We start from the raw sequence: 12824 nt of genomic DNA, 5'->3' as shown, positions 1-12824 counted from the left end.
TTACACCACATATTCACAGAAATGTGCCATTTTGCATCAAAATCTGGAAATATTACTTGCTTCAATGTCTATTGGGTAACCAATTTGATTTTTAAGCCATTTACATGTATCTTCTCTTAACATCAAGTAGATATTTAGATATATTGTCAAAACTATTTTAGAAACCTTTGGAAAATTTTTTTCTGAAAGTTCACACCCATATTTTCAAATATATACCGGTATATATAAATATTTTTTCTTTTCATTATTCCTAAGACTCTTTTAATCGTTTCTATTGCTATTGTAGATTGATCAGACCAGTTTAATAGAAAAAAATATTCATTTTGACCAAAAATATCACACCTTTGTCCTCTGAGATAATACATTTATTCCATGTTATTAAATCAGCTAACATCAATTAAAAGTGGGTTTGAAATGGCATTCTCCTGAAATAAATAAACACCACTTAACGTATCGTATAGCTTGTCTTGAACAATATTCATATCGAAGCGTAGCGTGTGGCCTTTTACAGATGGCTTATTCCAGAGAAGAGGCATACTGTCAATTTATTGTGCAAAATACAGTTTAAATTTTGCGTGAATACATCAGGTAAGGTACATTTTCGCAGAAGTATGATATAAAGAAGATATCAGATGCATGCTCATCTAACGGTAGAGTGTATTTAATCCAAAAACGAATTCATTCCTTTGCCCCCATTCATATATTTTCAACCATATATTTCATTACCATGCCAGCCAGAGTTAATGTTTGCGTGAAGTTCTTAGATTTGACCGGACTTGGCAGGGTCAGCTAGTGAGCGAAACAATGGTATAAATTAGTCAAGTGAGTCTTTGTCACATACGTATGGTTTCAAAGCGTATTGTACCTGTAGACTGTCAAACATAAATTAAATGAAAGGCCCATAATTTGCTGTACAGTATGATATGTTATCATGATGCAGTTGATAAAGTATAGGAGTGCACCTTGCAAAAGTATAGGAAATGTGTAAAAATTGGCATGACATAACTGTATATGATTTTTGAAGCATAGTTTCTATTTGCACATATCAATGCTTCATTACATTGTGTAAGTACAATATAGGTAATTGGTGCAAGTTTTGCAGGTTATTTAATTACAATATCATGGTTGTTTTTATGTCTCATAATATGCAATCTTTGATTGATTATCGCTCAGTTTGCGCTTAAGATAATTATTTATATATTTGCATTAAAATGTATAGTTGTTTCACATGACAAGTTCTACATGTAGTAATCTGCTACAAATCACCATGCCATTTTTCACTTGTAATGGGGTCTTTTAATTTGCTTTCTCTTTAGGATAAAGGACATACATGTATATGGATATATATTCATGGAGAAGTTATTACCATTCTCATTAAAACCAAGTGAAAAACCCTGGTTTCAGTACATGGTATGCTAAGTGGTGTTAAATACAGAGACTCCACATCATGTCGGATCTAGGTTGTGGAGATCTCGCTCCTCCTCCTCCATACCACTGCCGACGATGTCAGTTTAGCACCCCGGACATGGAGAGTTTGCAGCGTCATCTGGCGACGGAGCACATGATGGACCTGGGTCCCCCACCGTACCTTTGTCGCAGGTGCCCGTACAGTGCTGCCGACTGGGAAAGCTTTCAGCACCATTTGGTGACAGAGCACATGATGGACCCTGCTGTTGCTGGCGTGTTTTCCTACCCCCAGCCACTTGAGAACTACCATCAGGTAATATTGCTCAAGGACACAAAATAATATTTTAATTTGAGAAGGGAAGAAATTATTTAAAGACATCACTCAAGTGAGGAATATTTTTCAAATGGCTGAAAGAAAGACAAAAGAAAGCTGAAAGATGAATAAAGGTACATATTAACAGCTTCACCTTAAGTCCTTTCAAAAGACAAAAAAATATATCCTGTGAAGTATGCACCAGAGAAAAGAATATTTCTAATGGTTGGTTAGTAAGGCAAGAGTTTTTCAAAATGGAAACACAGATTTCTGATATAGATATTTTTTGTAACACATTTAAATTTATTAGATTAATTGGAAATATTATATTGTATTAAAACAATCTGATTATCTTTCATTGTTATAATAGGGAAGGGAATCTCTCCCTCCACACCATGGCGGAGGAACTCGGCCAGTATATCGAGACTATGACACCAGCTTGAACTGTGACACAGCACAGTTAAGAATGCTGGCCAACCAGGCCCTAGTGGCAGCACAGAGGAGCCACAGCCCCCCTTCACCACCCAGCTCAGGGCCCGGTGTCTCCTCACGCTACCAGCCTGGCGCCGGTGGTGTCATGGCACCCAACACCACAGTGGGACAGTATGACATACATTCCGCTACCATAAGTGGTGTGGCGGTGTCATCACAGTATCGACCAGGTAGCAGCAGTGGTGATGGACTGGGGACAGAGACTACGGCACCGCTGTACACCTCACAGAGGTCCACAGGTAACTTGTTCATCATGGCTGACTCCAGGGAAGTGTGAAACATGTAGTAAAGTGGAAAACGTGTTCTAATTCTACTAAGAAAGTGTGAAATATTTTGCTCTAAAAAAAGTTAATGGAATAAATGGTGAGATTAAATTTGATATATGATGTTATTTATTTCATTTATTTATCCTCAAGAATAATTAATGGAATACAATAATGGAGTGATAAATCAAAGTTCAAGTTGCTAAGCATTGCTTTATGACCCTCTTGTTCTGAAGACCTATGTGATAAAATCCTAATCTCAACTGTCCACCGTCCAGGTAGTACTCTGGCTGGACCAGACACATACCATCATACCACTGTACCAGTGAGTTCACGCTACCAGCCTAGTGGTGCTAGCAGTTACTATGGCAACTATGGCGGAATTCACACACTGAGTGCCGCAGCCAAGCTGTACAGCGCTGGACACGACTTTGACAGTTATCCCAAAGACACGCACACTGACAGGCCTCCTGTTTACCATGACAACCAGCGTTACCATGACAATGAACGCAGCTCACCTCCAGTACAATACCATGACAACAGTCGTAAGACGACCCCGCCGCCACCACCACCACCACCACCACAGCCGCCAAGGCAAACAAATTTTCAGCAATCCACAGAGGATGTGAATGGTAATGAGGCTGAAAAAGAACCACAAAGTAGACAAATTGAAAATAATGTAGGACCTATTAACAGTAATGAGAAACAGCCTGCACCAGTGGAAAAACAGGATAAAGAACTCTCAACACAAGTGCAGTCTATGGCCATAGATACCGCAATAGCTAGTATCATGAATAAATTAACCCACAACTCAGAAAATCTACAACAATCTCAAAATTCCATGCAGAGCTCGAGGGTCAGGTGCGATGAGGAGACCAGCCATCAGTTGAGTTGCAGGACAGAACGCTTAGAAAGTCCAGATTTGCCTAGTCAACCAGAGAGCCCCAATGGCGGTGGTGATGGCGACACCACTCCAGGGCCGCCATTATGCCAGAGTTGCAGCAGTGGTGCTAAGCCAGTACGGTGCTCAAAGTGTAATATCCAGTTGTATCCATGGAAACGTAACAAAATGGTTTCCACGGCAACTCAGTATGAAGCCCCACAGTGTAATGAACTGGCACCTGTGAAACAAGAGACTGATTGTGCTACTGAGAGTTTAGGGGCAGGGCATCCTAAAAAGGAAAAAGTAAAGAGACCGAAAAAACAGAAATTGGGGAAGAGAAAAGTTAAGGAAGTATCTGAATACATGACACCAAAACGTGTAAAATTGGAAAATAATGCTGACAATGATGACGGAGATAACAAAGATAATGTTGATGATGATGATAATGATGATGATGATAATGGTGACGTTGACAATCATGATGAAACAGTTGCCAGTGACAGTAATGACAATAGTGGGAGTAAAAACAATGAAAAGAAGAGCATAGGTCAAAAGAAGAAAAAGGGAAAAAAGGCCCCCTGTGCTCCACTTCCTGATATGCCAGATCTTAATTTTGAAGATATCGCAGAATGTAAGATCTGTGGCGTTAACTTGTGGTCTGACAGCGAGCACGCAGCACACATGCAGAGTCATGTGAGTCCTGATGCTCCGCGAGATTTAAGGTGCTATGTGTGTGGCAATCTGACCTGTAAGGCATCCAGGTGGGAGATTTTGTCGGCCCATCTGCAGTATGTGCATCAGGTAAGTTATCATATCCTAAATAACACAATTGCTCAGTACTCCAAAATTACTTGTTGTATTCTGAACTTGTCTTTATCAAACTGTATAACTGAAGAGGAGTTATCTTGATTAATTATGATAATGAGGGGGTTATTAGTAGTTTAAAATATCGAAAGAAGTGCTTAAAAATTGAAATTCTGTCCCTACAGTCATGGTGTGTAAAAATGAAACAGTGTTATATCTTTTTTATGTCCTTCTGCCTATTTACTGAGTAATTTTTTGATAAGCAACAATAATATTTAATTGAAAATGTACTGAAATTTTAAAGTGGCTCATCTTGTCAGGTGACCATGGTGTACAACTGCCCCCACCCGCGATGTGCCGTCCATCTGAAGACCAAACAAGAGAGTGAGCTTCATCGCAAGTTTCACACTTCCATGGATCCAGAGGGGGAACTTTACACTTGCTTTGTGTGCAACTATGTGCCCAGCGGGAAAAGTCAAGAATCCCAGGTACAGCTGGTCTTCTCTTTGGGATATATTGAGACGAGGCATCTGGGTCTTATGATGAAGTAGCAGAATTTTCTTGAGAGACTCTTTTATAACATTAAAGATGCACATTGTTAGATTTTCTTGTAAAATGAACTCACATTTCACCAATTTTTCCGGAAAAAAACAATATTTTTTATCGGAATAACCAACCTTTGATCTTTTTTCCTGACGCTTGCCATCACTTTAATCTGTAACAATCCTGAAATATTTAGAAAAGTCTTTAACCCATGCTAAAGCATTGGTTTTTCAAATTTCCCTTTGAAATTCTTGCACTGACTTTGGAGTTGCAAGTGACTCAAAACCGTGTCAAGATAGTTGGCAGGTGGCGCAGTTTGCCATCAATGTTTTATACTGAGATTTATTTCCAATCAGGCAACCCAGTGGCATTACATGATGGTCCACGTCCACAGAAAACACCGCTTTAAGCTGTTCCAGAGGGTCAAGTGTCCCAACTGCCCAAAGAAAATGGTCAAGATAGACGGGATGCTGAAACATGTGGCCAAGTGTGAAGGTAGAGAACCTTTTGGAAAAATTCACAGATAGGAAACTTTAGAAATAACATTTGTAATAGAATTAATAATGTTTGTGTTTACCCTGTTTTAAAACCCTGTATTGGAAAATCTTGGTGAAAAAACAATACAGTATGTAATTCAGTGTAAGAGTTAAAAATCCCTTTTTATGTGCCAGCAGTAACTAAAAAATCATATTGGTTTGAACAGTGAACTTTAAGGTCTTTAATTTTTTGATATATCCAAGACAAATTGGCTTTTTTTCTTTTTTTTTTTTTTTTTTTTTGCTGTTGATTTAGTATAACCAATTCTTTTCTTCTAGTAAGGACAACAGTCTGTTTGTATTTCTATGTTGAAAGCTGATTTTAGTTCAAACATGGTTTCCTCCACATTTATTTCCTCAGGCAGTCCAGAAGCACTGGCCGTCACCAACCCAGACAATGACAGCCAGGATGTGAAGTATGGGTGTAGCAGGTAACTGTCCTCTCTCTCCCCCCCCCCACCTCCCCCTGCCAGCTTAACACCTGTGTGTTTTTGTGTCTGTGTGCGCATGTGTGTGCGTGTGTGTGTGTGTGTCTTAAGAATAAGTTATAAAAAGATGTCTTATAATTAAAAGTTGAAAATGTCATGAAAGTCATGGACAGCTCTTATGCTGCAATGATGTGTCACCTGTAACAAGTGGTTACTTCTTTTCAGCCTGTCTCAGACTGAGGAAGAAGACAAAGTAAGGGAAGATGCCGTAGAGGAAGGAGCAGAGAAACAAGATGGTGAGAGTTTCACTTGAGCCTCTCTTTAGTTAAACTGTGTTTTTTTTTTTTTCATCAGATTTTTCAACAATCCAAACTGTTAAGCAAAGAATTGTTTCTCAGATTATCTTTTTCAAATACATTTTAAGAAATCACACTTCATGTTTGCATATCTTTTTTTATCTTTTTTTTCCCCCCTCTTACAAATAACCATTGAGGTTTTTTTTTTTTTTTTTTTTTTTTTTTTTTTGTAGCAGAGAAAAAAGTTGGGATCAAGATCAAGATCTCCAGAAGGAAGTCCAGTAAACCCATGAAGATGATTTCCCAGCCAGCCACCAAAGTGTCAAAACCTGCCCAGGAACTGGCTCCATTAAAACCAAAGATAAAGAGGAGGGCCAGGACCCCCAAGGAAGGTAATACAGGGCGTCCTTGGGGTACAACAATCTTGACATAAGACTCTTGGAGGTTGTAATGCATCTCCCCAAAACCATAATTTATGAATATTTGTGTGATACCTGTGGTTTACATTGTATATACAGTGTACAGGTGAGCATGGGTAATTTCATTGCTGGTCGCAACTGTGCTAGTTTTATCCAGTTTATGTTTTCAAATGTTATGGGAGTGCTTTTGTAGTCCTAGATTAATTTCACTTCTTCTTTAGCATAAGTGAGCTACAAAGTTGTTTGTCCAAGTGTGTTTTGAACTTTCACTATGTAGAACTTAGATGTTTAAAAATCATTCAGTTTCTATAGACACATTTCTTAATGAATTGGCATTGAAGGTTAAGTAAAATTTTTAACAAAGTTATTTTCAGCAATTTAACAGAGTAGATTATATTTAAGTATCTGAACAAAACATTGAAAAGAGTTGCCTTTCGTTAGGCAAATATGTGAAGCCTTAATCTAATGGAAAAGGTTACTGATTCAGAAATTATATTAATGATGGAGATGATACACTGTTCAAGTACCTTGTCCATCATCACAGGCAGAAATCTTAATGTCCTTTTCCAGATTCTGCCAAGTGCCCCATCCCAGGGTGTCGGTCATTCAGTGTCCACAAGTCTGAGCTGGACGTCCACATGAACTGCCACCTGAATGACACCAAGGCCTTGAAGTGCCTGAAGTGCGAGTTCATGCCAAAGAAACAGGAGTGGGGGTCCATGAGGGGCCACATTGTACAGCACCACCCTGGGCTGCTGGTGGCAGAGGTGAGTGGGTTGTGACAGTCACATTGTGTTAGGTGTGACATTCACATTGTGTTAGGTGTGACTATCACATTGTACGGCACCACCCTGGGCTGCTGGTGGCAGAGGTGAGTGGGTTGTGACTGTCACATTGTGTTAGGTGTGACATTCACATTGTGTTAGGTGTCACTGTCACATTGTACAGCACCATCCTGGGCTGCTGATGGCAGAGGTGAGTGGGTTGTGACAGTCACATTGTGTTAGGTGTGACAGCAATAATGTGTGAGATGTAGAAGCCGCATTGTGTTAGTTGCTATAATCATGATGCATCTTTTTACATCATTAAGTGTTTGTCTTCATTTACATCATTGTGCTCTTTATAATCAATTCTCACATAATCTGGTATGTAATCCATTAGACATTTTCTGTATCATAGTGTTTATGGGCCCACTAAAAGCATAGGATATGATAACTATTGATGCTGTTATCTTTCTATGTATTACAGTACAACTGCAGTATTTGTAAGAAGCCCTGTAGCTGTCCTGCTGCTCTGAGAGATCACATGGTAAAACATAGCACTCAGATGGTCTACTTCTGCCATATATGTGGGAATGGGTTTAAGTAAGTACAGGTTTCTTTATCATCAGATCACATATCTTTTTTCAGTTCAAGATAAATCCAAAGTAGCCAGTCCACTTAAATAAAGTATAGGTATGACACATAATCCATGCTCAACTTGTTATAAAGAGGCAAGGAATTTCATTTTTAAAATGTTAAGCTACTGCTTGGACATACTGATTCAAAGCAGAGTAAAATTGTGGTTGAAAAGATTGAACCAATTTTGAGGATAATTTTGGTTTGGGAAATAAAGCCCAGCTTTCAGCGCTGTCTAATAGAACCAGTTGCAATATGTCATCACAATACACCACCTGACCCCACATCTCCTTGTCACAACAAACCCATTCTTAGACAAGCTATTTTTATTTTCATCCACTCCAGGAGAAGATGTGGTTTTAAGAAGCACATGCTAACCCAGCACACTGAAGGCTACGTGCCAAAACGTGCTGAGCGTAACCTAATGTGCGAGTTGTGTGGTTACAAGACAGACAGACCTTATCTGCTGGAAAGCCACAAGAATGCCCACTATGGTCTACGGCCATTCAAATGTGACCTGTGCGACTACGCAGCAGCAGACTCGGCCACGCTGCGCAAACACAAGCGGAAACATTGTCAAGATAAGATGTACAAGTGCAAGGAGTGCGACTACGAGTGCAATTTCATGCGCAACCTGCGCCAGCATGTTGAAAAGAAGCACTCCGAAGTGGTGCAGTCCCATAACTTCGATAAATACGTGGACACAAGGATGGTGAAGAAGACAGGCTTGAAGGCTAATCTTGAGGCAAACTTGCTCCAGACTACGATGCCATCTACAGGACTGCGCTCCTCCCAGCATTCTACTCAACCTGCACCCCAGGTGTCGGGTGCACAGCAGTCCACCCCCACCCAGCAGACCATCTCTCCCGCGGCAAATTTACGATTAAGAGTGACTCAGCCCAGTGACTGGAGTGCACACTTCCAGAATGCCGTGTCCAGGAACGACTCCTCACCAGCGCCATCTGCTCTCCAAGATGGGCCGGAGTGCCAGTCTCTCACAGACATGTTGAGTCACACAGTCACTGGGGCCAGTCCACAGCCTAGTCACCTGGCATATGGAGCCAGAAGTCTTCAGGTGGATTGGCATAAATTGCTCTACAACTCATAAAGGTTTGTCTTCTTAGGGAGCATAGAGATAAACCAATCTTACTAGCTGGATTAATCCAACTCTGCAGGAGATTCTCTCTAAGTGTAATCACTGTCGTTGGCTTAAATGTCTGACATACCTTCTTGAGCTGCTAAGGTTATTAAGCTGAGCACACATGAAAGTCAATTATACCCTAGCTCCTCAAGGAAGCATGTCTGACAATTAAGCTGAATATATTGAATTCAGTTAAGCAAGAATCCCCTGCAGAGTTGGGTCAATCTAGCTGGTACGATATATGAATCTGAACGCAGTCTTAGAGACAGACATTGGGGGAGGGAAGGTGGGGTTGAAGGGCAGTGACAGTTTTGTATCACTGTGATTTCAGTTTAAGATAGCATTGGATAACCGCATAGTCTCTACACCAGTTATGTTCAAAAATGCAGAGGAGATGATTACAAGAATAAGTGCTGCTGGTAGTTAAAGATTCATTTCTCATTTTCTCATAGATTAAAGACATGACAGCCACATAATGCTTTAAAAGGGGATTTCCAGCCATATTTGCAATGGATTTGGTTTAGAAGAAAAATTTCACAAAAAAAGCTGTCCAGCATTTGGCTATGCTTGTATTAGTCTAGGAATTAAAATCAAAATCCTGCTGAAGTATAGGACAGCATTAAACCTGGGATCCTAATGTAAGGGCCTAGATCTGAAAGGTTGGTCAGAAGGATCAGGGATCCTGGTAAAGGAGCATTTATCCTAACAGAGTGTCAGCCATCCTGATAGAGGTTCAGTTATCCTAATTTAGCACCAATAAATGCAATCAGAACAGCGGACTAACAGATCCATGGATTAAATATGGCGTCCCACTAAAAAGCTTGCCGCTTCATTCCCGATTAGACACTGAATAGATTCCTCACGGGGATTACGCAACAAGCATCCATATTTGATCCCCGGATATGTTAGTCTGCAGTTCTGAATACGCCAAATGAACCTTATGTAGGGCAGAGAACTAAGTGGGGAGATCCATGTTCTTAAGAAAAGATCAGTCAGTTGCGCTGAGGGTCATGGTTCGTGATGAAGAATAGTTATTCTAGTGAAGGGTGTAACATCCTTATGGAGGTTCAGAGGTGCTCAGTAAGGGTCAGTGATCCTTATGCAGGTCGGAAATCCCAGTGATTAACCTAATGTAGGTTGAGGGATCCTAATGAAGAATTTGGAATGCTATTTTAGGGTCAGGGAGTCAGCAAAAAAACAGGTAGCTTTATCAAGGCTCTGAGAATTGGTGGTCTCAGTGGAATTTGGGAAATAATGAAGAGAATAAGGGTGCTGGTTGTTATTCTTTATGTAACATATACATGTGTGTGTGTACATGGTTTTTATTAAGAACACCGTAGGTATAAAGAAGTTGCTTGATGATATTAGAACACCAATATTTGCCAAGATTTATCGTGTTAGATTATATATATATATTATACTGTTGAGTATTTTATGTAGCCATTTTTGAGGACCTGCAAGAGAAAATGGTAAAGGTGATTATTGAATTGAAATTCATCTTCACTGGTGAGGCTTTCTCTTTTTTAATAAAGTGAATAGTACATTTGTTGAAAGTACAATCTTAAATTTTTAGTGGGTCTGAATTTTGTATCATTATGTGCTGAACAGCTACACAGACTTATAGTCAGACTTATAATATTATGGATTAGTATATATATTAGTGAACTTGTACTCCAATTGTCTTAGGTTTACAACAATTAGGGTACACATTATGCCATACCACTGGTGCTATCATTGTAGTTTTTGTATTTTGAATGTTACTGATAAGATTAATTTCTTGAAAATGATTTTTAAGAAAAATTATATCTAAATATATAGAAATTTGTCACAGGATATGGCTGTTGAAAGGTAAACTAGCATTATGGAATTCTTATCAGTGTGTATTTTGATTCAAACAGTTGTTGTTTATAAATGGAGAATGAAAACTGAAACACATTTTGGACAGTCATATACAGATGGTATGATATAGGGTATGTGATTGGTTCTGTTGGACATTCTCTGCTGATTGCCAGATAACATCAGTGGTACGATGAAGTCTGTGGGCCTTCTACCATTAGTACTCTGTAAGTGTCCAGTGTGGGATTCAATTCTCCTGCTTTGTAAGTATCAAATTGTGTTAGGTGCGATGGTTGTGCTTGAAAGCATTATTGAAGGACGGGACATTGTGTTGGTTGAGAAACTTATTTGTTGGGTAATGTGGTAGATGTGACGGTGTAACATCATTGAATAATGTTTGTTTGTTTCAAAGTATTTAAACTGTTGCTCACCACCAAAAGTTGTGAAAGCTGTGGAACATGAACCATATCCTTGGTCATTGACGCACGATATTGATGACGTTATTAAAGGTGGGAACTACAGACCCCCCCTCCCCCCCCCCCCCATGTCTTAGTAGGTTAGTAGGTGGCACCGTCCCCAATTTAATAATGCTGTGCTCTCATCAGTTCCAGTTTAAAACAGATATAGCCCGTGGTCATTGAAATACAACCCCCGTTATTTAATTCCGCTATAAATCTTATCACCGCTGTTTGTGCCAATTACTCTTAGCTTCTGCTTCCTGAAGTAAAACCTAGAATTGTATTAAGTTAAAACTGATGAGAACAAGACTGTGGCTTTAAGAGTCCCAAAGGTCAATACCATGTGACGACGTGTAGAACAATAGCATATGTGAGACGGCCATATTAACTTGCCAAATCTTATAAGTTTTATGTTGATACAATTTCTTTTTTTTTTCCACTGTAGCGGTATCATGCATGCCAAGTTCCCGAACAATTAGCTTCACTCTTTCTACTATAGTTACATTTAAATAATGTATATAATTTGATATTTGGAATTTCTTTTTAAATTGGACTGAAAATATAATGAGACTGTTGTGTTTGATGATGAATATTAATACAAGTTATTAAAAAGTTAAGTAAATATTGTAAATGGAACATTTTTCAATCAGAGTTTACATTGGCATTAGGTATTGATATACCCTTACACTGTACCGCAACACCGTATCGTATCATAGAAGATATGATATTAATATATTGCCATTAATGGGTCTTCATTTTTAAGCTTAACGCTAGTCTTCATCATACACCTATATGTATTTAGGTATTTATTATACAACCAGTCAGAGTATGAGAAATAAATATTGTACTGGATGTTGTATTTTTGTTTGTTTAACAAGTATGTTATCGTTCCAGAAATGTTGAGAACGAAACTAACATAATTTTACTCCAGTTATTTATTTATTTATCTTTTATTTTATTTTTTAAAATTTCCCTTTTATTTATTTACATTGCGTGTCGTTGGGTCATAATTTGAATTAAGTGTAGAGTTGTGCATTGTCACGCACGGGAAAAAATCCGACACCAATTATAAAATAACAGACATTAATCGGTATGGCAATTAAACGGTGATAATTTGAATTCTAAAAATGTGGCATTGTTTCAGTTTAAATTAAGATTGATGTAGTTGTCAGTGTCAGATCGTTGGAGTGTCAGCACGCTCTATGGGATATCACGTCTACGTGGGCCACTCCTATAAATACCCACTGGGCTCTTCTTGTTGCCCGGCGTATGTCCGGCAACGTGGTCAAGTACTCGCTTGACCAGAGTGATAGCAGTTCGATAAAATCTGTGGTCAAACGACCGCTGATCTGTGCGGGAACGCGTTTTTTTTTTTTTTTTTTTTTTTTAATAATCTATTGTATTAGAAATATTGTATATATGGTATTAGTAACGCTTATGTTCGTTAAGGTTGCGCGAACCATGTAATTTAGATATTGTGATGTAATATTTTACAGTAGCCAGAAATCGACAATTGCTCTGTCTTACCGAATAAATATTAAGTTTAACTCGTTCTCGTATTTTCTCTCAACAAATGTCTGTGAAAGCGATCCTTGCATGTACGTTTGA

General features: G+C 38.9%; 1 protein-coding gene across 2 annotated transcripts; it reads left to right on the top strand.

Annotated features, from left to right (window-relative positions):
- Positions 1–497: 497 nt before the first annotated feature.
- On the top strand, positions 498–12068 carry LOC106166365 (uncharacterized). 2 transcript variants are annotated; one of them, XM_087017817.1, is made up of 12 exons: positions 498–588; positions 1317–1720; positions 2091–2451; positions 2754–4159; positions 4483–4650; positions 5062–5200; positions 5603–5672; positions 5895–5965; positions 6202–6357; positions 6955–7151; positions 7633–7748; positions 8127–12068. In XM_087017817.1, the coding sequence occupies exons 2-12, from the start codon at positions 1448–1450 to the stop codon at positions 8887–8889; spliced, it is 3720 nt and encodes a 1239-aa protein (XP_086873943.1). In that variant the 5' UTR covers positions 498–588; positions 1317–1447; the 3' UTR covers positions 8890–12068. The 2 variants fall into 2 exon arrangements, with proteins under 2 accessions (XP_086873943.1, XP_086873942.1); XM_087017816.1 differs by having other exon boundaries at positions 6199–6357.
- The last annotated feature ends 756 nt before the right edge of the window (positions 12069–12824 follow it).

The sequence above is a fragment of the Lingula anatina genome, chromosome 7 (genome assembly GCF_051362555.1).
Source record: "Lingula anatina isolate TDL-2025a chromosome 7, LinAna3.0, whole genome shotgun sequence".
Lineage (NCBI taxonomy): Eukaryota > Metazoa > Brachiopoda > Lingulata > Lingulida > Lingulidae > Lingula > Lingula anatina.
Note: the sequence above shows the minus strand (reverse complement) of the source record. Positions and strands in the feature narration are given on the sequence as shown.

Excerpts from the sequence above, each read along its gene's own strand:
- LOC106166365 (XM_087017816.1), top strand. The coding sequence starts at position 1,448 with ATGTCGGATCTAGGTTGTGGAGATCTCGCTCCTCCTCCTCCATACCAC. Across the intron at positions 4,651-5,061 it reads GGAAAAGTCAAGAATCCCAG|GCAACCCAGTGGCATTACAT; the intron begins GTACAGCTGGTC and ends ATTTCCAATCAG. Across the intron at positions 5,966-6,198 it reads AGGAGCAGAGAAACAAGATG|CAGAGAAAAAAGTTGGGATC; the intron begins GTGAGAGTTTCA and ends TTTTTTTTGTAG.